At 41.0% G+C, this 27,550-nt stretch overlaps 2 protein-coding genes across 2 annotated transcripts in view; one reads left to right on the top strand and one right to left on the bottom strand.

Annotated features, from left to right (window-relative positions):
* The first annotated feature begins 87 nt into the window (after positions 1–87).
* On the top strand, positions 88–23,118 carry LOC126379208 (uncharacterized). The gene is made up of 8 exons (XM_050027897.1): positions 88–254; positions 6,991–7,148; positions 7,446–7,530; positions 7,923–8,124; positions 20,229–20,392; positions 21,038–21,116; positions 21,807–22,072; positions 22,356–23,118. Exons 1-8 carry the CDS (start codon positions 201–203, stop codon positions 22,770–22,772), a joined length of 1,425 nt encoding a protein of 474 aa, XP_049883854.1. The 5' UTR covers positions 88–200; the 3' UTR covers positions 22,773–23,118.
* A 27-nt stretch (positions 23,119–23,145) lies between these two features.
* The window catches only part of LOC126379120 (tau-tubulin kinase homolog Asator), a 161,828-nt gene continuing 157,423 nt past the window's right edge, over positions 23,146–27,550 (bottom strand). The window contains exon 32 of the transcript XR_007568260.1: positions 23,146–23,232. The gene's annotated coding sequence lies outside the window, so the exon portion shown is untranslated. The remainder of the gene's footprint in view (positions 23,233–27,550) is intronic.

Raw genomic sequence — 27,550 nt, 5'->3', positions numbered from 1 at the left:
TTACCGAAATGGCAACGCAGTTTGGGATGACGTCAACTGGGCTAACCTTGAAATGTTAGCTGTCACTTTTGAGCATACCTGGTCTTATACCATGATGTTATGTTCTCTCAGGTTTCGGCTCAGGCGTAAAGCAGGGAGGCGGCTTCTCAGTCTCGCAAGGCAGCGGGTTTAGCGTGGAGAATGAGTACAGCGAATCAGTCATGCGTGTGTTCCTGAGCCAATACAATGCTGGAGGAACCTGCGGGATCCTTAATGTGAGTTTTTTTTTTATTATTATTTATTTAGGTCCGGGTCCGGGTTTGATTCCCGATGGGGACATTGTCGAAATCACTTTGCGAGACTGTCCTTTGTTTGGTAAGGACCACCTGATTGGCCGAAAGTAAGATGATCCGTGCTTCGGAAGGCACGCTACGCCGTCGGTGTCGGGCTACTAGCCTAAACACCTCCACCAATCCGCAGTGGAACAGCGTGGTGGAGTATGCTCCTTACCCACTCCAGGTGAATACCAGCCTCATCAACCCTGGTGTCAAGGTTATTATTGAGCCGCCAAAGGCCCCTGATATGGCTCATGTAACGATTACTCACTTACATCAAGTAAGTAGTAACTGGGACCAATCTTCCAATCTTACTTTCGGACAATCTGGTGATCAGCCAGTCATGTCCTAACCAAACTATGGATCACAAAGTGTTTTTTGTGATGTGTCCTCCCCCGGGCCCACCCGGAGGCCGTTGTTTTCGGGGTACCGAACAGAGCATATTTTTTTTTTCAGCATAGTACCCCGCTAGCCACATGTTGGTAGTGTGACTAGGGATCGACGATCCAACGGTGTTATGTTGGAAGTTGTATATATGCGTCGCGCTGTGCAAACTTCGATAGCGCGTTTCAGGCCTGCAGTATTATGAATATGAACTGAATGGTGGCGCCATCTGTTGCACGTGGACGGAACTAGCTGGTCAACTAGTTGAGTCCGCGACAGATAATATAGCACAGAAAGGATAGCACAGTTGGAAAAACGATTCAGTCTCACTGTTAGGTCGCAAGTTCAAATCCCAGTATACGCGTAAAGTGATTTTTGAATTTATGTTTGGATCATATGTGATCAGCTGCTTATCTTCCCGGGCATGTCGTCAAAACCGACAGAGGGATTGTGTCCTCTAACATGATGGACTAACGTTATAGGCGATAGGCTGATCCCTTATCACCATAAGGTTCATCATAACCAGCGTACGACATCGTATCAACAGTGGCTGCAAGTTGTTTTTGATTACTTGTGGCTCTGCCCACGCCATTAGGGATTACGGGCGTGGGTTTATGTATGTATGTATCATAATGATTATCACGTGCTCAGCGGTGAAGGAAAACATCGTGAGGAAACCATGAACCATACATAACCGACAAATGCGTTTCGGAGGTATGTGTCCTAACGTGTATAAGGCTGGTTGTTCCTCCGGTTTAAAAGGTCAGACAGGCAGTCGCTAAGTAATCCTGTTCCGTTAAAATTAGTTTACATCTCTACCTATTTCATAATTTGTTTTTCGACTAAATGATTCGCCAATTCGCCAAGGCGCACCTTAAATTGCGCACGTCTCAATTACATTTTAAATTAAATCTTAAAATGTCTGCACAGGTCACGAAATAACTTGTTATTCAACGTTTTATAATAGTTCCCATTTGATTAGAGTTAATTAATCTATGGATTTGTAATTATCTGAAAATAATCAAATTTTTTTTTTATTAAATTGCACATGGCAATAAAAAAAAAAGAAATAATAATGTATTAAAAAAAACAAAAAGTCAAGGCATCCGGCACTCCTCGCTAGCTATGTTCAAGTCCATATAATAGGGGGCGAGCCTGTTGCCATTAACCGGACACAAATCCTGTAAACCACGTGGTATCACAATTCATGTTTTGTCTCATCACCAGCCCATTAACGTCCCCACTGCTAGGGCACGGGCCTTCCCTATGGATGGATAGGGAGATCGGGCCTTAAACCACCACGCGGGCCCAGTGCGGATTGGTGGTTATTAACGACTGCTAATGCAGCCGGGACCAACGGCTTAACGTGCCTTCCGAAGCACGGGGGAGCTCGAGATGAACTTTTTTTTGTGGTCACCCATCCTATGACCGGCCTTTGCGAAAGTTGCTTAACTTCAACAATCGCAGACCGATCGCGTTTACCGCTGCGCCACCGAGCTCCTCAAATATAAAACCGAATTCAGCGGTTTAGAGCTCGAGGCGAGGTTCGAACCTGTGACATTTAATTTAAGGTCAAGACATTGACATTCATATTTTTCTACCATTAAGTACTTTTAATTACTCAAATCATAAATCAAATTTATTTTGATAAATGACATTACTTTTCAATGACGATTCAAATACTATTGCACGTTTGTTTTTTGTTTTGCAAGGTTAGTTACGTAAAAGAGCCTTCAGCGCTCCCCATTTGTCCGGTCAAGTAGTTAGTGCCATCTGCGGCAAATCTACAATAACTACGATACGATAACAGATAAATACGATAGCTCTACTGCTTCTCAAATTCCATAGCCACTTTACTGGCAATGTATATTTTATGTGTTAGGCTGCACTAATCTAAGCTGAGACTTGAGGGCAGTCTCAGCTGAGACTATGCTCAAGGCCCTGTTTTTATTCAGGGTGTCAGTGACACCGTAACGGATACTGAAGGGGATGATTCTGACCACGATTCTGAGTTGATATCAAGTGGAATTTCCTTTCGGAAAATTCATGACAATTGTAGTGTTTTTATTCATTTTCAATTCCACATGATATCAACTCAGAATCGTGGTCTGAATCACCCTTTAGAGTTTTCGCTTTATGTCACTAACACCCTGTATATACGTCCACTTCTGGGCACAGGCCTTCCCTCAATCAACCGTTTTAATTTTTAACTAACCTAACCCAAAACTTGTTAATATCTTTATAATCAGATTTGCATAATCAATTAATTATAGCGATCATCCATCATTGTTAATTTATGTTCTATTTTATAACAGTAATTAAAAATAAATTATGGATTTAGATTGGCATAGGCGAATAGAGAGTGGTTGTAGAAACCGGCCAAGTGCGAGTGGGACTCGGAAGAACACTGTAACATAATCTTTGCAATTCGGAGGTGTGATTCTCTAAGGCTGACGACGTCAGTGGTCCAGTGGTTGAGCGCTGGGCTCACTATCCAGAGGTCCCGGGTTCGATTCCCGGTGGGGACAAATCGTAAAAATCACTTTGTGATCTCTAGTTTGGTTAGGACATTACTGGCTGATCACCAGTGTGTCGGAAAGTAAGAAGATCCGTGCTTCGGAAGGCACTTTAAGCCGTTGGTCGCCGGTTACTATGTACTAAATTTTTACATAAAGAAAATATATTTATATAAAAATTCGGCTTAACACATAATATAACATAAACTCACGACCATATCCCTATTGGGGATCAAATTCAAATTCAAAAATATCTTTATTCGGTACGTAACATAGTTACACTTTGAATCATCAATTTTTACATAACGAACGTCTCATCCGCCTAAAATTACTGCAGCTTCTCACAACCTGTATATCCGGGGAAAAGTAGCTACAAGAAGAACTTCGGCAAAGGAACGTAGACGTTCTAAAATTAACAAAAAAAAAATACAATCTAATCGATACTTTAGTCGCATCACTAGTTATCGACGAGTAAAAAAACCAGTCGCCATTTTGTAACTATGCACGATGACATTTGAAAAGTGAACATTCGTTTCGTCATCGTTAATAAACATTTATAATGATTCATTTGATGTTAATCATCCGTACATGATCAAAGGGATATATGCAAAGATTATGTCTGATAGGGGCAAAAGAGATAATTAATCTTTGATGATAGGCTTGCTTGCTTGAGAACCGGAGAGGAAATCTGATTGGCCACCTCATACGACACGATTCATTTATAACAAACATTGGCCCCGATTCCTGCAGATACCGCCTAATTTTATTTTAAGTTATATCCATCATTTTCATATCCGTTGAAAAGGAAAGGGACGGATGATTCCCAGCTCTTAATTTTAGGAAGAATGAGTAAATGAATGAATAACCCGGGCGAATCAAAAAGGTACGTCGCTGGTATGCAATCCGTTTGACGTGCTGTCTACTTAACTGTGTCCGGTTAAAGACTGATGTAAAATTTTTAGACGGTTGGTTTAGATTTGTGCTTAAAATTGACGTGTGTTCCATAAATTTTATGCTTGTCGATTACCCGTCCCTTTCCTTTTCGGCGGATAAGAAAATGACAGATATAACTTAAAATAAAATTAGATGGTATTTACAGGAATTAGCACCATTATAGAAGGAAAAAATTGAAGGGAAGAGAGGAAGCGGTAGACCTAGGAGAACATTTATGAAACAAATAAAAGAGAAGGTGCAGGTCGTGACGTATCGGGAGGAAGGAAGAAGAGAGGAATGGCGATTACTCCACCGAAAAGAGCGCAGCTCATAAATAGAGAGAGAGAGAGACAGAGAGATAGGCTTGAAAGCTGTCAGTGTGGCGTTTGTAATAAAATTATATTATCAAACTCATCTTCTTCTTATCGTGTGGGTTGTGAGGTGGAATACCAACCTCATCAACCGTGGTATCAGGGTTATGATTGAGCCGCCAAAGGCCCCTGACATGGCTCATGTAACGACTACTAACTTGCACCAGTAAATAGTAACAGGGACCAACGGCTTAAAGCGCCTTCCGAAGTACGGATCATCTTACTGTCGGACAATCAGATGGTCAGCCTGTAATGTCCTAACCAAACTAGGAATCACAAAGTGATTTTTGTGATATGTCCCCACCGGGATTCAAACACGGAGCCTCCGGATTGTGAGTCCAACGCTCAACCACTGGACCACAGAGGCCGTTGAAACTCAAAACTCAAAAGTTTTATTCAGTTGGGTATGTGAGGTAGTTTTATAGGTATTTTTTAAATTCTTTTAAATGAAACGTTACGCTATTATAAAAAAAAATATTAATGCTTTTCATGCAGTTGTATTTTTTTTACGATTTTTAAAAAAATATCTCCTAAAGAAGGCTGAATGACGTTTATGCCTTTGTGTTTGCTTGGTTTGTATTAAAATTTTAATAAGTATTGACATTTTGTTAGTGGGTGGTCCCTAAGAATACTTAGGCCCAATAAGATAGATCCAAATAACATTTTGTCAATTTTTCATTTCTTTAATTAAGTTTGTATAGTTTATGCTTCTGAGGAACTCGGTGGCGCAGCGGTAAACGCGCTCGGTCTGCGATTGTTGAAGTTAAGCAACTTTCGCAAAGGCCGGTCATAGGATGGGTGACCACAAAAAAGTTTTCATCTCGAGCTCCTCCGTGCTTCGGAAGGCACGTTAAGCTGTTGGTCCCGGCTGCGTTAGCAGTCGTTAATAGCCATCAATCCGCACTGGGCCCGCGTGGTGGTTTAAGGCCCGATCTCCCTACCCATCCATAGGGAAGGCCCGTGCCCCAGCAGTGGGGAAGTTAATGGGCTGATCATTGATGATGATGAGTTTATGCTTCTAATAAACATGATGGGTGTTAGTAATCCTCATTATTATCGAAGTTATTTCATTAAATTTGTTAACCGTACACTCATAGGACACATTATCCTAGTGATGGTTTTTTTTTTTGAAATTTTTTGGCCTGGTTACAAAGACCCTAGTGATGGCTAGTGATGACCACAGTTTTCTTTTTTTGTTTTGTTTTTCCCCGAAGGGTAAGGCAAAGGGAACTATGCCCATACAGCCATGTCTTACGTATTTTTTTTTCTTGATGATTAATGAAATGATGAAAGGTGATGATGATGAAACCTAAGCTCCCACCCTCGGAGTAGACTCCTATTCCGAACCCCAAACGAATTAACTCAAAAGTCCGCATAAACTTTTGAGTTATGAAGCGGCTTCCCGGCACGAAGCGAAAATAGGCAGATACACTTTGTTTATTGAATACTCCAATATAATAACACTCGCGAATGTCTTCCGACTAACTTAATGCGATCATTAACCACAAAACACCACTTCGTATTAATTATTTAGATTACTCAATGAAGAAAGCAACTGTCCCGTTCCCGTTTCCCGCCGAAAAGCCCCATGTCAAACCTGATGACCACAGATTACATTAAATTCTATTTATTATAAAAGGCATTTAGCAAAGACAATAACTCATTGGTGCAAGTTCGGTACCGGGGTTTGAGAAGCAAGCCAGTGTTGACACACCACAGTGACTATAAGAAAAAAATATCGATAAAAGTATTCTATAATAAAGATATCGAGCTCGTCCCATCCCTAGCAGTTCATAATTTAAATAGAGGTCAGAAGTTAAGTATCGTCCGGTATAATATTTTCGTGTACTGCAACTCGTTTGGACAAGTTTTGACCAGTCTGGACGAGTTGGGTAAATTGCGAAATGCCTGGGCTTTTTAGCTAAAGCATTCTTGGAATAGTTAAATGTTGAAGACGCATGGAAAACGCACGCACTTTCATGTATTTATAAAGTCATACTTCTAACGTGCCGTTGGTCCCAGTTACTAATTTTGGTCAACGATTTCCCATCATTCAGCGCTTATCGCTATCGACCCACCAGAGTCGATTAATTCTTTCAAATATTCTTCCTCTCAGACGACGCCCTGATCCGAGGTTCGCCCCCAACTGGGCACCCCCAGGCCTGTTGTCTTAAATTTTGTACCGGGTGAGAGTCAAGTCTAGCCAAGTAGTTAATGCCATCTGCGGCAAATCTACAATAAGTCACGTCAAAAAAAAACTGATTATTAAATAAAGACAGATCTCATATTTTTATCTTTGTTTTTGGGTATAAATGACGACCCTTGTTATTACACCCAGGCACGACACATCTTCCACCCATTATTATTCTGATCAATATAAAGATAAGCAATATTATTGAGTCCAAATAGCGCTACTTATCCCAATCGCTGATGATTAGTGTACCACGTTCTAACCACCTCCTCATCCTGCAGGGTCAGAAGCCGTACGGGAACCGCAACGAGAATGAAGTAGACTTCGCTGAGATCCCCTGGCAGGCGATGATCTTGCTGCAGACCAACAGGAGCCTGCTGTGTGGAGGAGTCATCACCAGACCCGATGTGGTCATCACCTCTGCTTCTTGCCTCGATGGGTAAGTCATCATGACCTTCTATCGTGTGGCTTGTGAGGACCAACCTCATCAACCCTGGTGTCACGGTTACTATTGAGCCGCCAAATGCACCGGACATGGCTCATGTAACATCATCATCATCGTCATGGCGACTTAACGTGCCTTCCGAAGCACGGATCACCTCACTTTTCGGACAATCAGGTGATCAGTCTGTAATGTCCTAACCAAACTAGGAATCACAAAGTGATTTTTGTCCCCACCGGGATTTGAACCCGGGAGCTCAGGGAACTCCACTAATTTGTTCCACTTTGTCCACAGACTCGACGCCAAGAACGTGCTCATCAAGGGCGGAGAATGGAAGCTTGGAATTGATGATGAGCCTCTTCCTTTCCAGATTGTCCAGGTGAGATAGCCTTCCAATCATGGGTAACCACAGGCAAGGGTGTTAGAGACACCGTAACGAAATCTTTAGAGGATAATTCACACAGATAGATTCCTAGGTCAAAGATACATTATGAAACTCTGATTACTTACTAAATACCGACCCCGCCGGCATAGTCGACGACTTCCCTCAATCAGCGCTTATCGCTATCGACCCACTAAGGTCGATTAATTCTTTCAAATATTTTTCCTCTCAGAAGACGCCCTGAGCCGCGGTTCGCGCCTAACTGGACACCCTCAAGCGTGTTGTCTTAAACGTTGTACCGGGTGAGAGCGTACAGCGCTCCCCATTTGTCCGGCCAAGTAGTTAATGCCATCTGCGGCAAGGTACAAAATTCTTCCTAAATTCTCCAGGTGAAGAACATCCTCCGCCATCCGTTCTACAAGCGCGGCTCACTCCACAACGACGCGGCCATCTTGGTTCTGGCCGAGAACCTGAGATTCGCGAAGAATATCTTCCCCATCTGTCTACCACGAGCTGGAGAGACCCTGGATGCTTTTTACAACGGAGCTGGTGAATGCGTGGTCACTGGTTGGGGCAAACAGGTGTTACAAGGTACGTGGGTTTCAATCGTCATCACCCCTGGTTAACCCCGGTCACACCCAGGACACTTCATAAAGACGACGTTTCACACAGACCTACACATTGACAACTCTAGCCATAGAGGCAGCTAATCAGCTCGCGACACCAAACACTTCAGGACCCCGATGCCGACCCCGCCGGCGTGGTCGACGATTTCCCTCATTCAGCACTTATCGCTATCGACCCATTAGGGTCGATTAATTCTTTCAAATATTTTTCCTCTCAGAAGACACCCTGAGCCGCGGTTCGCGCCTAACTGGACACCCTCAGGCCTGTTGTCTTAAACGTTGTACCGGATGAGAGCCTTCAGCGCTCCCCATTTGTCCAGCCAAGTAGTTAATGCCATCTGCGGCAAATCTACAATAAGTCACGTCAAAAAAAAGTACACATTGACATTATCAACACGCGCAAATGTGTGTGACGTCTGAGGGCTGATAATTACAATACCTAATTTAACCGTCATTACTTAGGTAGGACTTACGAATGATACTTTTATAATAATCAGTTAAGGGCCGGTTGGGCCGGTCCAGTGGTGGTGCGTTGGGCTCACGATCCGGAGGTCCCAGGTTCGAATCTCGGTGAGGACATATCACAAAAAACACTCCTAATCCTATTATAATAATAATAATACCTCTACGTGTTGGCTTCGGCCCCACGCACGCCTTCCAAAAGTCCGGGACTCCGTAGGCCCGAGATATGAAAAAGACATACAATAATAATAAAAGTTTATTTCGGACTTATAAAAATACATCCATATTTGTTAGTTACATTACAAAGTTAAATCTAGTATTAGTACATACATACATACATAAACTCACGCCCGTAATCCCAAATGGGGTGGGCAGAGCCACAAGTAATCAAAGACAACTTGCAGCCACTGTTGATACGAAGTCCTAAGCTGGATATGATGAACCTTATGGTGATAAGGGATCAGCCTATCGCCCATAACATTAGTCCGTCATGTTAGAGGACGCAATCCCTCTGTCGGTTTTTACGACATGCCCGGGAAGACAAGCAGCTGAACGTGTTCTATGTTTTTTATTTACAGCATAGAAGCAATAGTAGTATTAATAACAAAGAGTCATCCCGTGATCATGGCACTTGCAACAGTGTCGAAATATCGGGAGTCTCATATCCCCATTTAAACGCGGTAAGAACCCGTTATTATGTGTTTTAATTATAGTAACAAAGAAGTAATCGAGGCCGGTTGGACCCCCGATGGCGTCGAGCAATATTAACTTGACTATTATCCTTCATCCGTTCTATGTGTCCAAACCAACTTTGTTTTTTACCTTTTGACTAATGTTACATGTTAAGTATAATTTCTATGTTACTCACTTACATATAAATGTTACGAATTGAGCAACTAGTTATTTTGTCAAATTGCCATGATGTCGTCATAATTATTAAGTAAATTATAAAACCAAAATACAAGTTGTCAACACAAATTTTGTGACATCCCACCTTGTTTACATAAATATAAAATAAAATTGATTAGCACTGAACTGCGGGTTACAGTTACTTAACGAAAAATAAATTTTAATATAACTTAAACGACTATTTGAGGAGCTCGGTGGCGCAGCGGTAAACGCGCTCGGCCTGCGATTGTTGGAGTTAAGCAACTTTCGCAAAGGCCGGTCATAGGATGGGTGACCACAAAAAAAAAAGTTTTCATCTCGAGCTCCTCCGTGCTTCGGAAGGCACGTTAAGCCGTTGGTCCCGGCTGCAGTGGGCCCGCGTGGTGGTTTAAGGCCCGATCTCCCTATCCATCCATAGGGAAGGCCCGTGCCCCAGTAGTGGGGACGTTAATGGGCTGATGATGATGATGAAACGACTATATCCCAATTGGGGTAGTCAGAGGTACATTCATCGCAAGATGAACTAAGTACCCACACCTCACCGAGCTTTCTGTTAGACCAACTTGATAGATGAGCCGTATCGCATATAGCTCATATTACCAACACTGTATATTCTGTATAAACAGGGTAAGTGGGCCAGTGATGACCGCGCGAAATTCTTCAGCGCACGCGCACCGCGAAGAAAGCGAGAGTGGACACCACTGGGTCATTGCCGATGCGCAGGGGCAGCAAAAAAAGCTAAAAATAATAAAATACATAATACAGGTTGTTAGTGACAGTGAATACTGAGCGGGATGATTTGTTGTGATTTTTACGTCTCCATCGGGAATCGAATCCGGAGTTCCAGACCGTGAACCCAACGCTCTATCCACTAGACCACGGAAGCTGTTTTGTCTTAGCTATTTGAGTAAGTAACTAGATAAATCTAAGGGAACACTATTTCGCGTGCTATAACCAAATTAAACGGAAAGCTTATTCAAGTGTGGTCAAATTATAATCTTCTGGATAAGTAACGCTGTAATTTAAAATTAAACAGAAAAAAATAGAACGCTTGACTCTCACTTTGAGGTCGCAGGTTCGAATCCAGCACAGGCCTCAACCAATGGTTTTCGAATTTGTTTTCGAATTCATATTTGGATCATAAATGATAATCACGTGGTCAGCGGTGAAGGAAAACATCGTGAGGAATTCCACATTCCCGGGAATGCATTTCGGAGGTATGTGACTTAACTTGTATTGGGCTGGTTTTCCCTTCGCTGGTTGGAAGTTCTCGGCAGTCGCTTCTGTAAAAAACCGTACCTGTCAAATCTTTAGATTAGGTAAGCGGACCCTGTGAAAATTACTGTAAAAATGGCATAACGCTAACGCATGAGCTAGGGAGGTGATGATTCTGTATTGAACCCTAAAACATACATACATAAACTCATGCCTATTTCCCGCCGGGGTAAGCAGAGACTATAGAATTCCATTTGCATCGATTTTGACACACTTCTCTTGCTTCCTCCACATTCATCAATCGCTTCATTCACGCACGCCGGTGAGCCCTAAAAATTACGACTTATTAAAAATATTCGCTTAAGATTAAGCCAAGTATACTTAATACTTATTTATAAAATATTATATAAAATAACACGACAGCCTACAATTTATCATGACGCGTTATTAAGCGTTAGCATACAAATGGACAGTTTAAAATTAAGGTCTTTTACATCAACGACTGTATATTTATTCAGTAGGTAACATTCAAGCCTGCAATGTCCTTACCAAACCAAGGACAGTCTGAGGAAGTGATTTCGACAATGTCCCACCGGGAATCGAACCTAGGGCCTCCAGATCGTGAGCCTAACGCTCTAACGCACGGAAGCTGTTAGCTAAATTATGAGTACTTATAAACCAAATCTATTTCGTTCTTTTAATTCAGCATCTCTTTGACACTTACTCATTGTCTGAGAACTGATATTACGCAGCCAAATTACTAAACATTTTAAAAGTTTTTTTTAAAAAGAACGTCTAGGGCCCCGTGCCGAGGTTTTTCTTGCAGCTTCTTTTCCCCGGCTATACAGGTTGTGAGAAGCTGCAGTAGTTTTAGTCGGATGAGACATTCGACAAACAATATATTTCTGTTAAAGTTTACGATACTTCTTCTATCGTGTGGGTTGTGAGGTGAAGTACCAACCTCGTCTACCCTGGTGTCAGGGTTGCTACTGAGCCGCCAAAGGCCCCTGACATGACTCATGTAACGACTACTTACTTACATCAGTAAGTAGTAACCGGGACCAACGGCTTAACGTGCCTTCCGAAGCGCGGATCATCTTACTTTCGGACAATCAGGTGATCAGCCTGTAATTTCCTAACCAAACTAGGGACCACACAGTAATTTTTCTGATATGTCCCCACCGGGAATTGAACCTAGGACCTCCGGATCGTGAGCCCAACGCTCAAACACTGGACCACGGAGGTCGTTACCTAATGAATAAAGATATTTTTGAATTTTAGTTTGATTTGAAATAAGCGTTGAAATTTGGGTAACTATAGTTGTACATACATACATAAACTCACGCCTATTTCCCACCGGGGTAAGCAGAGACTATAGAAATCCATTTGCTTCGATCCTGACACACTTCTCTTGCTTCCTCCACACTCATCAATCGTTTCATACACGCACGCCGGTTCAGAGTAGATCGTATTAAACCTTTCAATCAATCAATAATACTTTATTGCACAACAACATATACATAGGACATAAACATACGAATAAAACATAAGCACAATAGGCGGCCTTATTGCTAGACAGCTACCTAACCTTTTTTAACCTAACCTTCCTTCCTTCTTTTTTTTTTTTATTTCCTTTTCTTTTTTTTGGCTAACCTTTTCTAAGGACATCTCCAATTTGGTCAATGTAAGTCCTTCTCGGTCTTTCTCTGCCAGCCCTACCATCAACTTTCGCTTCAACAACTACACGACTATAGTTGTATACTTATGTAATTCCTTATTATATTCTACTGACAATTCAACCTTAACCTTTGGCTTAACAAATACAGTCGGATATAAACTAAACACACGACCAGACGAGCCCATATTTAACATTGAATATTAATTTATTTGTTTATGAGTTATTTTTTGTCTAACAGAAAGCTCGGTGAGGCGTGGGTACTTAGTTCATCTTGTGATGGATGTAACTTTGACAACCCGAATTAGGATATACAGATGTTAGTGATATCGTAACGAATACTGAGGGGTATGATTCAGACCATGGTCTGAGTTAATATCAAGTGGAATTATTCGTCGCAAAAGTGTGGAACTGAAAATAATTGAAACAAACATTTTCATGAATTTTCTGATAGCAAATTCCAAATGGGGTGGGCAGAGCCACAAGTGATCAAAGACAACTTGCAGCCACTGTTGATACGATGTCCTAAGATGGATATGATGAACCTTATGGTGATAAGGGATCAGCCTATCGCCCATAACATTAGTCCATCATGTTAGAGGACACAATCCCTCTGTCGGTTTTTACGACATGCCCGGGAAGACAAGCAGCTGAACGTATTCTATGTTTTTTACCCCATTTGGGATTACGGGCGTGAGTTTATGTATGTATGTATGTTCTGATAGCAAATTCCACTTGATATCAACTCAGAATCATGGTCTGAATCATCCCCCTCAGTATTCGTTACGATGTCACTAACACCGTGTAGAATAGAATAGAATTGAAATAGTTTATTATAAAAGGGAAGGTGGAGGCCTATGCCCAGCAGTGGGCGTCGTACGGCTGATGATGATGATTATAAAAGGATTATTATAAAGTTAGTGATTATTTAGAAGATATGAATGCATGGGATTAACTGTCTGAGAACTGATATTAGGCAGCTAAATTACTCAATTGTATACCAATATTTAATTTTTATGTTTATTTTTATTTTTTTTAAAGAACGTCTAGGGCCCTGTGCCGAGGTTTTTCTTGCAGCTTCTTTTCCCCGGCTATACAGGTTGTGAGAAGCTGCAGTAATATAGGTGGATGAGACCGTTCGGTATGTACAAATTGACGATTCAAAGTGTAACTATGTTACCCTACTGAAATAAGATATTTTTGAATTTGAATTTGAATTTGACGCCACACACCGAGAAAAGACAAAAACATCATATCATCATATCCACAAAACAATTACAAATACCGCCTCAGTGGTCCAGGGGTTGAGCGTTGAGCTCACGATCCGGAGGTCCCTGCGGGTTCGAATCCCCGGTGGAGGGACATAATCCAAAAAATCATCTTTGTGATCCCCAGTTTGGTTAGGGACATTACAGGCAGATCACCTGATTGTCCTGAAAGTAAGATGATCCGTGGTTCGGAAGTCACGTTAATTCGGTGGTCCCGGTTACTACTTACTGATGTAATGAGGTAGTCGCTACATGAGCCATGTCAGGGGCCTTTGGCGGCTCAATAATAACCCTGACATCAGGGTTGATAGGCTGGTTATTCACCTCACAACCCACACGATAGAAGAAGATAACAAAAAAGAAAGAGATGTTCGTCGTAATATCTTGGGGTTTATGTTGTTATGAAAAAAGTATCCATTAAAAATTTCAAATGCTTCGAAAAAATAAAATCTATAGAGCTGCAACAAATCAACTTAAAAAGTACATACATAAACTCACGCCCGTAATCCCTAATGGGGTGGGCAGAGCCACAAGTAATCAAAGACAACTTGCAGCCACTGTTGATACGAATGTCGTGTGCTGGAAATGATGAACCTATGGTGATAAGGGATCAAGCTATCATGTTAAAGGACACAATCCTCCTGTCGGTTTTTACTACATGCCCGGGAAGACAAGCATCTACTACTTAAAAAGTAGCTACTTAAATAGTAGCTACTTAGAAGCAGAGTTCTCTCTCTTTATTTAAGAGCTGCTGCTCTTGTCGGTGAGTAATCGCCATTACTCCATAGATAGGGCGTGTAGAACGGTGGTTGCCCCAATCGCCTTCCGTTCAGCAGTATACCGACCAATTTCTCAATCGGTGATGTTCTAGCTAGAGCCCTACCCGGAATCCATTTCCTCGGCCTCCAACCACTTTCCTCAAGTAGCGGCGCCTACTCGCTACGTCCACAAGATCGTCATAAGAACCTAAGTAGCATTTTATAGGTTAGTCCGTCCCAGTGAGCTACCTACAACGTTCTCCTAATCCTGTCGCTGTTGGTCGGGGACTGCTTATTAAAAGCAGAGTTATCAACAACTTATTCAAATGGTTCGTGTTTTGTATGCAAATTTATTAACCATCTGAGCGGTGGCCTTGTGGGCACACAAAGTCAAAGATGGACCATCTTTATTGCATAATCGTATCCGCCTTCAGTTCCTTGTCAACAGAACAAAAAATAAAATATAACCAAGCGTACGTAGCTAACAGCCTCCATGGTCTAGTGGTTAGAGCGTCAGGCTCACGATCTGGAGGTCCGGGTTCGATTCCCGATGGGGACATGGTCGAAATCACTTTGTGAGACTGTCCTTTGTTGGTAAGGACTTTTTCAGGCTTGAATCACCTGATTGTCTGAAAAAGTAGATGATTCCGTGCTTCGGAGGGGCACGTTAAGCTGTTGGTCCCGGCTATTAGCCGTTAAAAAACAACACCTTCACCAACCCGCATTGGAGCAGCGTTGTTGGAGTATGCCTCCATTTCCCCTCCGGTTGATTGAGGGAGGCCAGTGCCCCAGCAGTGGGACGTATATAGGAAGCTGCAGTAGTTTAGGCGGATGAGACGTTCGTTGTGTAAAAATTGACGATTCAAAGTGTAACTATTTACCTATTGAATAAAGATATTTTTGAATTTGAATTTGACTTAGTTTTATTCTTCAGTTGATTTTTTGATTTGGCTTACTGTAATCTGCTTCGGACGGTACTCACTGATTGCCCGGCAGTAACACTACTTGCCGGAACAATATCCAGTCTGTCTTGCTGTCCGTACGTCGTAAACCGTTCGCATCTCTGCGCACGCGCCGCTGGCATTACACATTGTGTAAACTATTAACATAACTTAAACATAACATAAGCTCACGCCTGTATCCCAATTGGGATAGTCAGAGGTACATCCATCGCAAGATGAAACTAAGTACCCACACCTCACCCGAGCTTTCTGTTGAGACCAACGTGATAGGTGAGCCGCATCGCCGTCTATAATGGTCGAGACAACTGTGTTAGTCTTCTATCCTCATCAACCCTGGTGTCAGGGTTACTATTGAGCCGCCAAAGGACCCCTGACATGGCTCATGTAACGACTACTTACTTACATCAGTAAGTAGTAACCGGGACCAACCGGCTTAACGCGCCTTCCGAAGCACGATCCTCTTACTTTCGGACAATGAAGTGATCAATCTGTTATGTATGTCGTAACCAAACTAGGGATCACAAAGTGATTTTTGTTGATTGTCCCCACCGGGATTCGAACCCGGGACCTCCGGGTCGTGAGTCTAACGCTCAACCCACTGGAGGAGGACGTACTGTGTTAGTGAAAACTGCACTTAAGATAAATTAACAAACCGTTGTACCACAGGACCTCAGCGACTTATTAACCTCAATTATTTTACCTCAAACCTTAAATACTCCAAAGCCAATCTAATAAAATGAAGCCAAAAAAATAGAATATTAAAAAGTTTGACTTTCCGTCACAGAGTCATTGAATAAGGAACAATACTACGGTAAAGGCGCTCGGTCTGCGATTGTTGAAGTTAATAAAGAAGATCGCCGGTTGGTGTCACACCACATTTAGATTAAATTGTCCTAAGGGGACAATTTTATTTGAGGAGCTCGGTGGCGCAGCGGTAAACGCGCTCGGTCTGCGATTGTTGAAGTAAAGCAACTTTCGCAAAGGCCCGTCATAGGATGGGTGCCCACAAAAAAAAAGTTTTCATATCGAGCTCCTCCGTGCTTCGGAAGGCACGTTAAGTCGTTGGTCCCGGCTGCATTAGCAGTCGTTAATAACCACCAATCCGCACTGGGCCCGTGTGGTGGTTTAAGGCCCGATCTCCCTATCCATCCATAGGGAAGGCCCGTGCCCCTGCAGTGGGGACGTTAATGGGCTGATGATGACTACGTATAGAACGGCAACTCCCCGCTCCCCTCCAGCAGCTGAGCTAGGTTTACCTCACCCCTCTTACTTTAGTCTTCAATCGTACGGCTTCTGACGTCACACACACAGATGCGCGTGTACGATAACGTCAATGTGTAGTGTCCTGTGTAAAACGAGGTGTTTGTATGAACTGTCCGGGGTGACAGAGCCTAACTTCTGAGGTTTTACTGCTTAAGTAAATATTTTACAAGTATAGTCGACTTCTAAAATATGCGAATAGCATATTGATCAGGATTACATCACTGGCAAAACCAAATGGGTGTGGTTTAGCGTAAATATCATGTTACTAAGTGGATTTTTTTTTTAAAGAACGTCTAGGGCCCTGTGCCGAGGTGTTTCTTGCAGCTTCTTTTCCCCGACTATACAGGTTGTGAGAAGCTGCAGTAGTTTTAGGCGGATGAAACGTTCGTTATGTAAAAATTGACGATTCAAAGTGTAACTATGTTACCTACTGAATATAGATATTTTTGAATTTGAAGAAGACTAAAGTAAGATATGGTTGTCTGTATAACGTGTGTGGTTGGTTGTGTGTATGGTTGTGTGTGTGGTTGTGTGTGTTGGTTGTGGTTGTGTATGGTTGTCCTTATGGTTGTCTGGAAGAAATCGCTTTAAGCGATAAGGCCGCCATTTGCCATGTTCTTAGTTAAGAGACCTTTTGTAATTATTTCTTTTTATTTTGGTGCAATAAAGTGTATTTGTATTGTATTGTATTGTATTGTAAGACACAGAGGGGGTGAGGTAGGCGCCCGTTACGAATTGGTGCGGGTCGAAGAGTTACCGTCCTATACGTAGTATTATTCTTTATTCTATTATGTACGTAACGTAAGAAGGTAAGATATGGATCAGAGATGTGTTGTAAAAACTCTTTAATAGTGGCTGTTTTTCTTTGCCAAATTATTATTTCTTGTACTCTGGTCTTATATGGTTAGGTCATCATCATCAGCCGTACGACGCCCACTGCTGGGCATAGGCCTCCCCCAAGGATCTCCACGACAATCGGTCCTGCGCTGCCCGCATCCAGCGGCTTCCCGCGACCTTCACCAAATCGTCGGTCCACCTTGTAGTGGGCCTACCCACTGAGCGTCGTCCGACGCGTGGTCGTCATTCTAGAACCTTTCCGCCCAGCGGCCATCGGTTCTCCTCGCTATGTGTCCTGCCCACTGCCACTTCAGCTTTGCAATGGTTAGGTTAGCAATGGTTAGGTAATAAAGCTCTAAAAGAACCTGCAAGAAAATCCTCTTAAATGAAGTGAGAAGTAGTCACTGGTCCTGTAGTATACCGGCTTGCATCTCAATCGGGGAGCGCCAGTTCGAATTTTTTTTTTTTTTATTAAGATGGGTTTGCTCTTGACTTCGTTCTTCTACAAGAAGAAGAGATCGACTTTGGAACGAGCTTACCCAGAAAATGCCTATTCACCCGTGATTTAAAGGAACCCAGGTTATAAGAGTCAGGAAACACCGACGCCGGCAGCCCATTCCATTCCTTGGCTGTGCGCATTATGAAGGATGAAGCGAAGCGCTTGGTGCGGATTTGTACTCCCGGACTGTAATCCCGGTTTGTAATCCCGGACTTGTACCAATCAGGACCATTATAGACGGTGATACGGCTCACCTATCACGTTGGTCTAACAGAAAACTCGGTGAGGTGTGAGTACCTCTGACTACCCCATTTGGGTGTGTCGTGACCTTATGTGGATTAGTAGCTCTGCCCATACTATTAGGGATTACAACCGTAAATGCACGAATGCATTTATGGTGTAGGTACCAAATGTCGTTTTGCCTTTACAAAATACTTTACTAAGTAAAATTAACGCTTTGACATTTTCATTTCGAAGTGGCCAACAAATTATTATGTTTGGAATTCCACATTCTAAGTAAAATCAACATTGGTAAGAAACTTAACAGAGTACTTATAATAAAGTTACATTTTAATGTAAGTAGGCACTCTTAGTAGGATTTCACACTTGTCTCGACCATTATAGACGGCGATACGGCTCACCTATCACGTTGGTCTAACAGTAAGTTCGGTGAGATGTGGGTACTTAGTTCATCTTGCGATGGATGCAGCTCTGACTACCCCAATTGGGATATATTCGTGAGCTTATGTGAAATAGCTATATGATTCAACAATCACCAAACACTTCTGAATTCGACTTAAATGAGTTTTAAATTATGTTTGGATCATAGATATTTTTTTGTTTTGGTTTTCCCCGAAGGGTAAGGCAAAGGGAACTATGCCCATACAGCCATAATATATAAACATAAACTGCCTATATACGTCCCACTGCTGGGCACAGGCCCTCCCCTCAATCAACCGGAGGGGGGTATGGAGCATACTCCACCACGCTGCTCCACTGCGGGTTGGTGGAGGTGTTTTTACGGCTAATAGCCGGGACCAACGGCTTAACGTGCCCTCCGAAGCACGGAATCATCTTACTTTTTCGGACAATCAGGTGATTCAAGCCTGAAAAGTCCTTACCAAACAAAGGACAGTCTCACAAAGTGATTTCGACAATGTCCCCATCGGGAATCGAACCCGGACCTCCAGATCGTGAGCCTAACGCTCTAACCACTAGACCACGGAGGCTGTTATATACAGCCATACAGCCATGTCTTACGTATTTTTTTTTCTTGATGATTGATGAAATGATGAAAGGTGATGATGATGAAACCTAAGCCCCCACCCTCGGAGTAGACTCCTACTCCGAACCCCAAACAAATTAACTCAAAAGTCCGCATAAACTTTCGAGTTATGAAGCGGCTTCCTGGCACGAAGCGAAAATAGGCAGATACACTTTGTTCATTGAATACTCCGATATATTAACACTCGCGAATGTCTTCCGACTAACTTAATGCGATCATTAACCACAAAACACCACTTCGTATTAATTATTTAGATTATTCAATGAAGAAAGCAACTGTCCCGTTCCCGTTTCCCGCCAAAAAGCCTGGATCATAGATAATAGGGTAGTTTGTAATTGTATTTTTTTTTTATAAATAGCCTATCGATTTTTATCTTTCCTGTGATAAGGAGGGATATCCTTACATGATAGTCGATATTTGACTTCTTGCCCTGCAGATTATAAATAATTATAACGCATAAGACGACTTTCGAATATCAGAAATCAGAATCATTTATTCAACGTAATTATCATGGATAAACTTGTTGAAGGTCAATGTAACATTTTTGAATTTACGTCATTTCGCAATGTGTTATGGCTGAGGAGAGGAAATGACAAGAAACTGCAACAGCAACACATCTTTTAAATCAATGTAGTCATTACAAGATATTTAATAACTAAAGGAACATATTTAATACGAGACATTTTTATCATTTAGGTAATCATTAATCTTATAATTTAGCTTTTTACGTAAAGTAAAGCTTTAAATTTATTTTCTGACAAATTCAAAATATTATCTGGTATTTTTTAGAAACGTATACATAGCCACAAAAAAGATGAATTTAATTGACTTAATCTAGAATTTTGAACAGCAATTTTGTGTTTATTTCTTGTATTGTAAGTATGCCTTTCACAGTTTCTCGGAATTTTGTTTATGATTGGACTCTGTGTCTGACACCTCCTTTTCTTCTGTCCTCAGCTCACCTCGCGGGCGCCATAATGCACAGCCTGAACGTCTCCCTCATCAACCCAGGGGAGTGCCAGGCCAAATTACAGTCTGACTACCCCCATCTGCTCGAGCAGTACGATCAAGAAAGTTGCGCTTGCGGACAGCCCACCAACCCGACTAACAACATCTGCAGGGTACGATTTATACATACATAAACAGCCTATACACGTCCCACTGCTGGGCACAGGCCTCCCCTCAATCAACTGGAGGGTATGGAGCATACTCCACCACGCTGCTCCAATGCGGGTTAGTGGAGGTGTTTTTACGGCTAATAGCCGGGACCAACGGCTTAACTTGCCCTCCGAAGCACGGAATCATCTTACTTTTTCGGACAATCAGGTGATTCAAGCCTGAAAAGTCAGTTAAACAAAGGACAGTCTCAAAAAGTGTTTTCGACAATGTCCCCATCGGGAATCGAACCCGGACCTCCAGATCGTGAGCCTAACGCTCTAACCACTAGACCACGGAGGCTATTATTTGTGTTTATTTATTATTAAAAAAAAAGCCGCCAGACTCAAATGGGATTGGGTGCCTCATGACGGGTACAGGCGTCGTGGCAGACCTCGAAAGAGATGGCGTGACGACTTGGACGCTTGCCGGAGGGACTGGAGTACGCACAGGACCGCGAAAAATGGAAAGAGGAAGCGGAGGCCTTTGCCCAGCAGTGGGATCTTGTAGGCTATATTAGATTTATTTATTATTATCAAGGCCTTAAACAACATCGAAAACTCTAAAGGAAAGGGTTAAATTAACATTTTAACTTACTTTTTTATCACCAGGTGGACATCGGCAGTGCTCTGGCCTGCACCACAGACAGCCAACACTTCGTGCTTCGCGGCATCTACTCCTGGGACTCAGGTGGGCATAAAATTTATGTAACACACGTCAATTTTAGGCAGAAATTTAACAACCCTCTCAAAATTTTACATTGGCCAATAACTCGACAGGATTAAGTTGACAGCCCACGTCAAACCGATATATAACTGCGAGGTGCCTATTTGATTCGCCCGGGTTATACATTCATTTTAAAATTAACCGCTGTCAACTATCCGTCCCTTTCCTTATCGGCGGATAAGAAAATGACAGCTAACTTAATATAAAATTAGGTGTAACTATGCATGAATTATTAATTTATCTTAAGTGCAGTTTTCACTAACACAGTTGTCTCGACCATTATGGACGGCGATACGGCTCACCTATCACGTTGGTCTAACAGAAAGCTCGGTGAGGTGTGGGTACTTAGTTCATCTTGCGATGGATGTACCTCTGACTACCCCAATTGGGATATAATCGTGATCTTGTGTATGTCTGGAACCTGACAGAAGGCAGCAGTAACTATTCAGAGGCGGAGGACAGGAGTCCTAGTACGGCTTTGAAATAGACTACTCTGGGCGCCATCCCACTCGCGTTAGACAGAGTACTGCGGGGCGGAAGGCAAGAGGGAAACCACTGCCCTATTTTTCCCTAAAAAAAAGAAAATGCTACACCGACAAGAGCGTGGCTCTTAAATTAATGATGATTATGATCTGTATTTTTTTTTCTCCCCAGGTTGCCAGCTTGGAAACCAGCTAGCAGCATTCTTCAAATTCGACCTAGAGTGGTACGAATGGGCGATTGGTCTGATCGAGTCGGCGAGATTCGCTCAGTTTAACAGTGGCGCCCAAATCCGTGGTCAGAACAGACTGTCTGGTCAGATCAAGGGTGGTCAGAGTGGAATCAAGGGCAGTGGAGCTGGATTCGGAGTCAGTGGAGGACTGGGTGGAGTCAGTGGAGCGATCGGTGGAGTTAAAGGCGGATTTGGAAGTAAAGGACAGGTAGGTTCAATCAAGGTTTTTCAACTTAATTTTTCAAATTAACAAGGAGGTTAGTAGTCGTTACATAAGCCATGTCAGGGGCCTTTGGCGGTTCAATAGTAACCCTGACTCCAGGGTTGTTGGGGTTGGTAATCCAACTCACAACCCACAAAGTGATTTTTGTGATATGTCCCCACCGGAATTCGAACCCGGGGCCTCCGATCGTGAGCCCAACGCTCAACCACTGGACCACAGAGGCCGTTGAAAGCTTATGTTATAACTTATCCTATTCTTGTCCTATCAGGTCGGTTTCGGCTCCCAAGGCTTCGGTGGTCAGTTCTCATCAGGCTATAGCCAATACAGCAGCAGCTCAGCCTCAAGCAGCGAGGGCTTCGGCGCCGAAATCAAGGGTCCAGTGAAGTCCTTCAGCGCTTCCTACTCTGAGAAGAAGGTCTTCCAATCCGAGCCAAAAATAGTAACCTACACAACGAAACCCGAAATCGTAACTTTTACAACTAAACCCGAATATTTTACCTTCACGACAAAACCGAAAATCGTCACCTACACGACCAAACCGCAAATTATAACCTATGAGACCTCAGGGTCAGGTACTAACCCACAATATGTGGCCCCAGGAGTTACATTCAACCCGTCTTTTTCTGAAGTTGTGGGTGCCCACAAGCATAATGCCGCTTGCAAGTGTTTGGAAGGCAAAAAGTAAATAATCCCTTTTCGGGCAGACACAAACTTACAACCTTATTCTAAGATGTTCACTCCAATTTCCCTCAAACTCAGCTCAAATTTGGTATCAGACGCCGCCACTCCAGTCATGGTATAAGAAGACCAGGTATGCTCAAAACTGACAGCTAACATTTCAAGGTTAGCCCAGCTGACGTCATCCGACCCTGAGTTGCCATTTCGTAAAAAATAAATTACCCATGTCCAACGTTTTTAAGTTACTTTGCAAGAAAATTTTGAACTTTTAGTAAAAGATTTACGTACAAATTTAACGATTTTTATATAATGTGATAAGTAATAGTAATTAAATACATTAGTCAGTAATTCACTTAATTTACAATTATAAAATTTACGTCTTTGGAATGTTGGAGATACCAATTGAATGGTAACACTTACGTCATCAATGGGCTAGCAATGGCGGCTTGTCATAGGATTGAGCATACCTGGTTTTCTTATACCATGACTCCAGGACGGCATGACGTCATTTTCGTATTGTTATGTTGGCAGTATGACATGCTCGACTCCAGTGAGTAAAGTCCTTAAGTCGAGGACGTGAATGTCAACTTTAAGGTGATTCGTTTTCCATACAAAAGTTGATGCAGTGCTACAGGAAAACGGATAGAGGAATATTGTTATAAAACCGATAAATAGTAATATTTTGGTGTATTATTTTCGCAAACTAACAAAAATTTAGGGTCCGAATACGAGAAGTACCATTTTTCAGACCCTCAATTTTGATCAATTCTACATTTGTAGTGGTGCAGATTACAGTGTATTTGCTGAACGTGTAGAGGTGTCAATGTTAGTTTGTGTGCGTGATAGTTTTTTTTTTCTAAAGGCTTTGACTACTTGACAAGTGTAATAGAATGTCAGTGACAATTTATAAAGAGATTTTGTATGAAGAGAATAAATATAAATAAAAAACTAAAAATACTACAATCTGAGAAAAGGAATATTGGAAAAATATTTTTGTAATAACGTATATTATATAAACATTTTTAAATAATGAGTAAGTACCGTGTTTTAAAAGAGGACATATATTATAATAAAAAATCAATACATAAAATGAAATGGCTGTATGGGCATAGTTCCCTTTGCCTTACCCTTCGGGGAAAACCAAATCAAAAAAGAAGTTGTTGCATTTGCCGGCCTAAATAGTAGTCATTTATAATTAATTGTTTTTCCATCCAACATACAGATTTATTTATATTCTCTTTGCCGCGGACTTTTTGGTGGGACCGGGAACGGGAAGGTTGCTTTCTTCATTGAATAATCTAAATAATCAATACGAAGTGGTGTTTTGTGGTTAATGATCACATTAGTCGGAAAACATTCCCGATAGTATTATTAAATCGGAATATTCAATAAACAAAGTGTACCTATCTATTTTCGCTTTGCGCCAACAAGCCGCTTACTTCGTTTGGGGTTCGGAGTAGGAGTCTGCTCCGAGGGTGGGGGCTTAGGTTTCATCATTTCATTAATCATCATCAAGAAAAAAAACACAAGACATGGCTGTATGGGCATAGTTCCCTTTGCCTTGCCCTTTGGGAAAAAAAATAAGATAAATTTTGAAATTCTTATGTATAATAAACAAACATCACAGACATCATGACAGATCTAAAACTAAATAAAATCTTTTTTCTTTTTTCTATTTGACTTATTTATGAATTTTAATCAAGAAAACGTGATAATAAGTTCGACAGCAACCAGTTCAGGTCCCCGAAACAGCCCATTTCAGGCCGCGTATATATGGAAATACTACTTCAATACGTCCCAGCCTCGTCTTTTTTTAACGTCCTCGTTATAAAAAGACGTCCTAACCTGAACTAACTAACCTAACAATAAACACCACGCGTAAATATATGTCCAGAAGTGCGCTGTGAGTCGTCTGGACTGGGCGCGAAAACAACATAGAATTCGATTAGCTGCTAAGTGTCCCGCATGCTATCACCAGCTGTCACTGACATACGTATGAAGTCCCGCGGATTTTATTGGAACTAAATGACAAGTCATAATAATTATATGCGGATACTGCGACATCAGCGCCGTGCTTGCGGGACGTCCTGAAGCGCTATTACATCTTTCAAACGCGATGCGACAAAGTTTGAACCTACGCAATTTAGGAAAAATCTACCTTATTATTACTGTACTGTGATCGTTATTTGTAAAATCATACAATACATATACACAATTCTTTATACACAATATAATTATTATGACATATTGTGGACTTTTCGGTATACCTACAAAAAAGGAACAATTCAACCATACGTTGTTTTGTTATATCTCAATGGACTCAGGCAGCGTTTTCGCCGAAAGCTCCAAGTCGGCTATATTTGTAACGATAATTATGTTTGACATTCATCATCATTTTTGAACCATTTTATACAAAAAAAAAATACTTGTATAAATTATAAACCCTAAAGCACGCCCATGAATCACTCTACTCATTGGTGAAAACCGTATGAAAATCCGTTCAGTAGTTTTTTAGTTAGCCGCATGTTCACTGATGCGATTAATGCCTGTTAGAATTTTACAAAATAAAAAATACGGAAATTACGGAAGGTACTTTAGTGCAAAGTAAATTATTGTATACTTAATTATAATATTATTGGTAAAAGTGATACTTTTTGAAAATTCCGTAACAAATAGACGGGTTCGCCAAATTCAATTGTAAAAAAAAATACAAAAAGTAAAAACAATTAAAACATGCAGTTGGGTTTGAACCGTGAACCTTAAGAATGGCGGCTACTGCTTTACCAAATGCGCCATTTAGAAGTTAGAAGTAGACTTCAAATTATGCATCTCTTTTAATAGCTAACCTAGTTCGCATGTGTGTGTGACAGCTTCGTGTTTGTACACAAATTGAAATGACACCAACTTTTGATGCAATGTTTCAATATGATATCTTCAGTAAATACTTCAAAATTGTAGCTTAACTTAAAGATAATGTATGTAATATTTCGCCACCTAACATTTCACTGGGTCAGAACTCAACACTAAACGAATAAATGGAAAAAAATACGAAAACTGCAGAAGTAACGCCATCTACTGACGCAGCGTTACCTAGATACCAAAATGCTCAGCTGAGGCCGAGTAGTGGAGGAAGGGACGAGTGAACATCTTAGAATATATAGTTTGACAACTCTTTATATTCGATATGTAAGGAAAAAATGTAAGGAAAGTTACACTAATTCTAAAACCATTTCGAGATTTCGTTTTAATTAGCCTTATTTCTATATTTTTAGCTCTCAAAACAGTCGGATGGTGTTTATTTTAGCAAAAATCCGTGTGCGAAAAGTAGACTACCTTATAAAATACCTTACATACTCAAGTGTTGCCGTCTTTCACTTACAATATGTGCAAGAAAAAGATGCAGCTAGTTTTCGTCTGTCAAATTAAGTTTGTGGTTTCCCGAATCAATGACGACAACTTTAGCTCGCTTACTTGATTTTCGTCGTAACAAAATTGCTTTAACGTCCTAAAATGTATAATTGTTATATTCTTAATAATAAATAAATCGATATTTTTATAGATAACATTTGACAAAATATCTTTTTTAAATTATCATAAAGTTATTATGTGTTGCCATTTCGAAGCACTTTTTATTTTTTAGTAGTTTTTTATTGTAAAATGTAAGCGAGCAAAAAAGTTATAAATTCAATGAAAATAAAAGAATTGGTTGGACAGAAACGATGTGCCATACAAAAAGTATATTTTCTTTCAAATATTTCAAGATTTCAATACGAAAAATACTCCAGTTCCTAGAACAAAGTTACCATGAGGAAAAAAATGATTTTTGGAAAAAAACGGAATCTGCTAACGAGTATTTTTTGCTTTTTTTATTTTATTTATAAATATTAAAATCTGTAAATAGGTAGGTTATATTTAATTCATATTGCAAACTAGTTCTATTTTTTTTTATATTATTATTTATGTATTTTATTTATTTTTATTTTTTAAACAACTAATTAAAAACGTTTCTAAAAAACTGCCATTTTATTTGTTTATTTTTTAAATTCGATTTTTATTTATTCTTTTTTTTATTATAAACTTTTATTTTTGAAACAACAAAACAAATACTTAAGTAAGTATATATTTTTATAAAATGTATCATTATTTATAAGTAATAGCAAAAATACATCTCTTATAAGAAAAATCTCCGTCCAAAATTAAAATTTTGACCTTTTTGGTTTTTCTCCAAAATGGTTGACTTTTTAATATAATTGGTTATAGATTTAAGTTTTTATGTATAATTATTTACTTTCAGTAATACTATTACATATTTAGTCAATATAATTATGTCTTGGTATCTTGATTGTTAATTAGGATTAAATATTGAAATACAATGGAGGTACTTTACATAAAATACTGGTATTTTCATTTTATTACCCACAGAATCCCGATACCGACCCCGCCGGCGTGGTCGACGATAACTCTCATTCAGCGCTTATCGCTATCGACCCACTAGGGTCGATTAATTCTTTCAAATATAATCCTCTCAGACAACGCCCTGAGCCGAGGTTCGCGCGCAACTGGGCACCCTCAGGCATGTTGTCTTAAATTTTGTACCGGATGAGAGCCCTCAGTGCTCCCCATTTGTCCGGCCAAGTAGTTAATGCCATCTGCGGCAAATCTACAATAAGCCACGTCAAAAGAAAAACATTACCCGTTTTCTAAAAAAAAACATCCATAAACTCACCCTCGTGGTCGTCAATGGGGCGAGCAGAGCCACAAGTACACAGAACACAATTTGCAGCC

Source organism: Pectinophora gossypiella, chromosome 28, assembly GCF_024362695.1.
Source record: "Pectinophora gossypiella chromosome 28, ilPecGoss1.1, whole genome shotgun sequence".
NCBI classification, from domain to species: Eukaryota; Metazoa; Arthropoda; class Insecta; order Lepidoptera; family Gelechiidae; genus Pectinophora; species Pectinophora gossypiella.
Note: the sequence above shows the minus strand (reverse complement) of the source record. Positions and strands in the feature narration are given on the sequence as shown.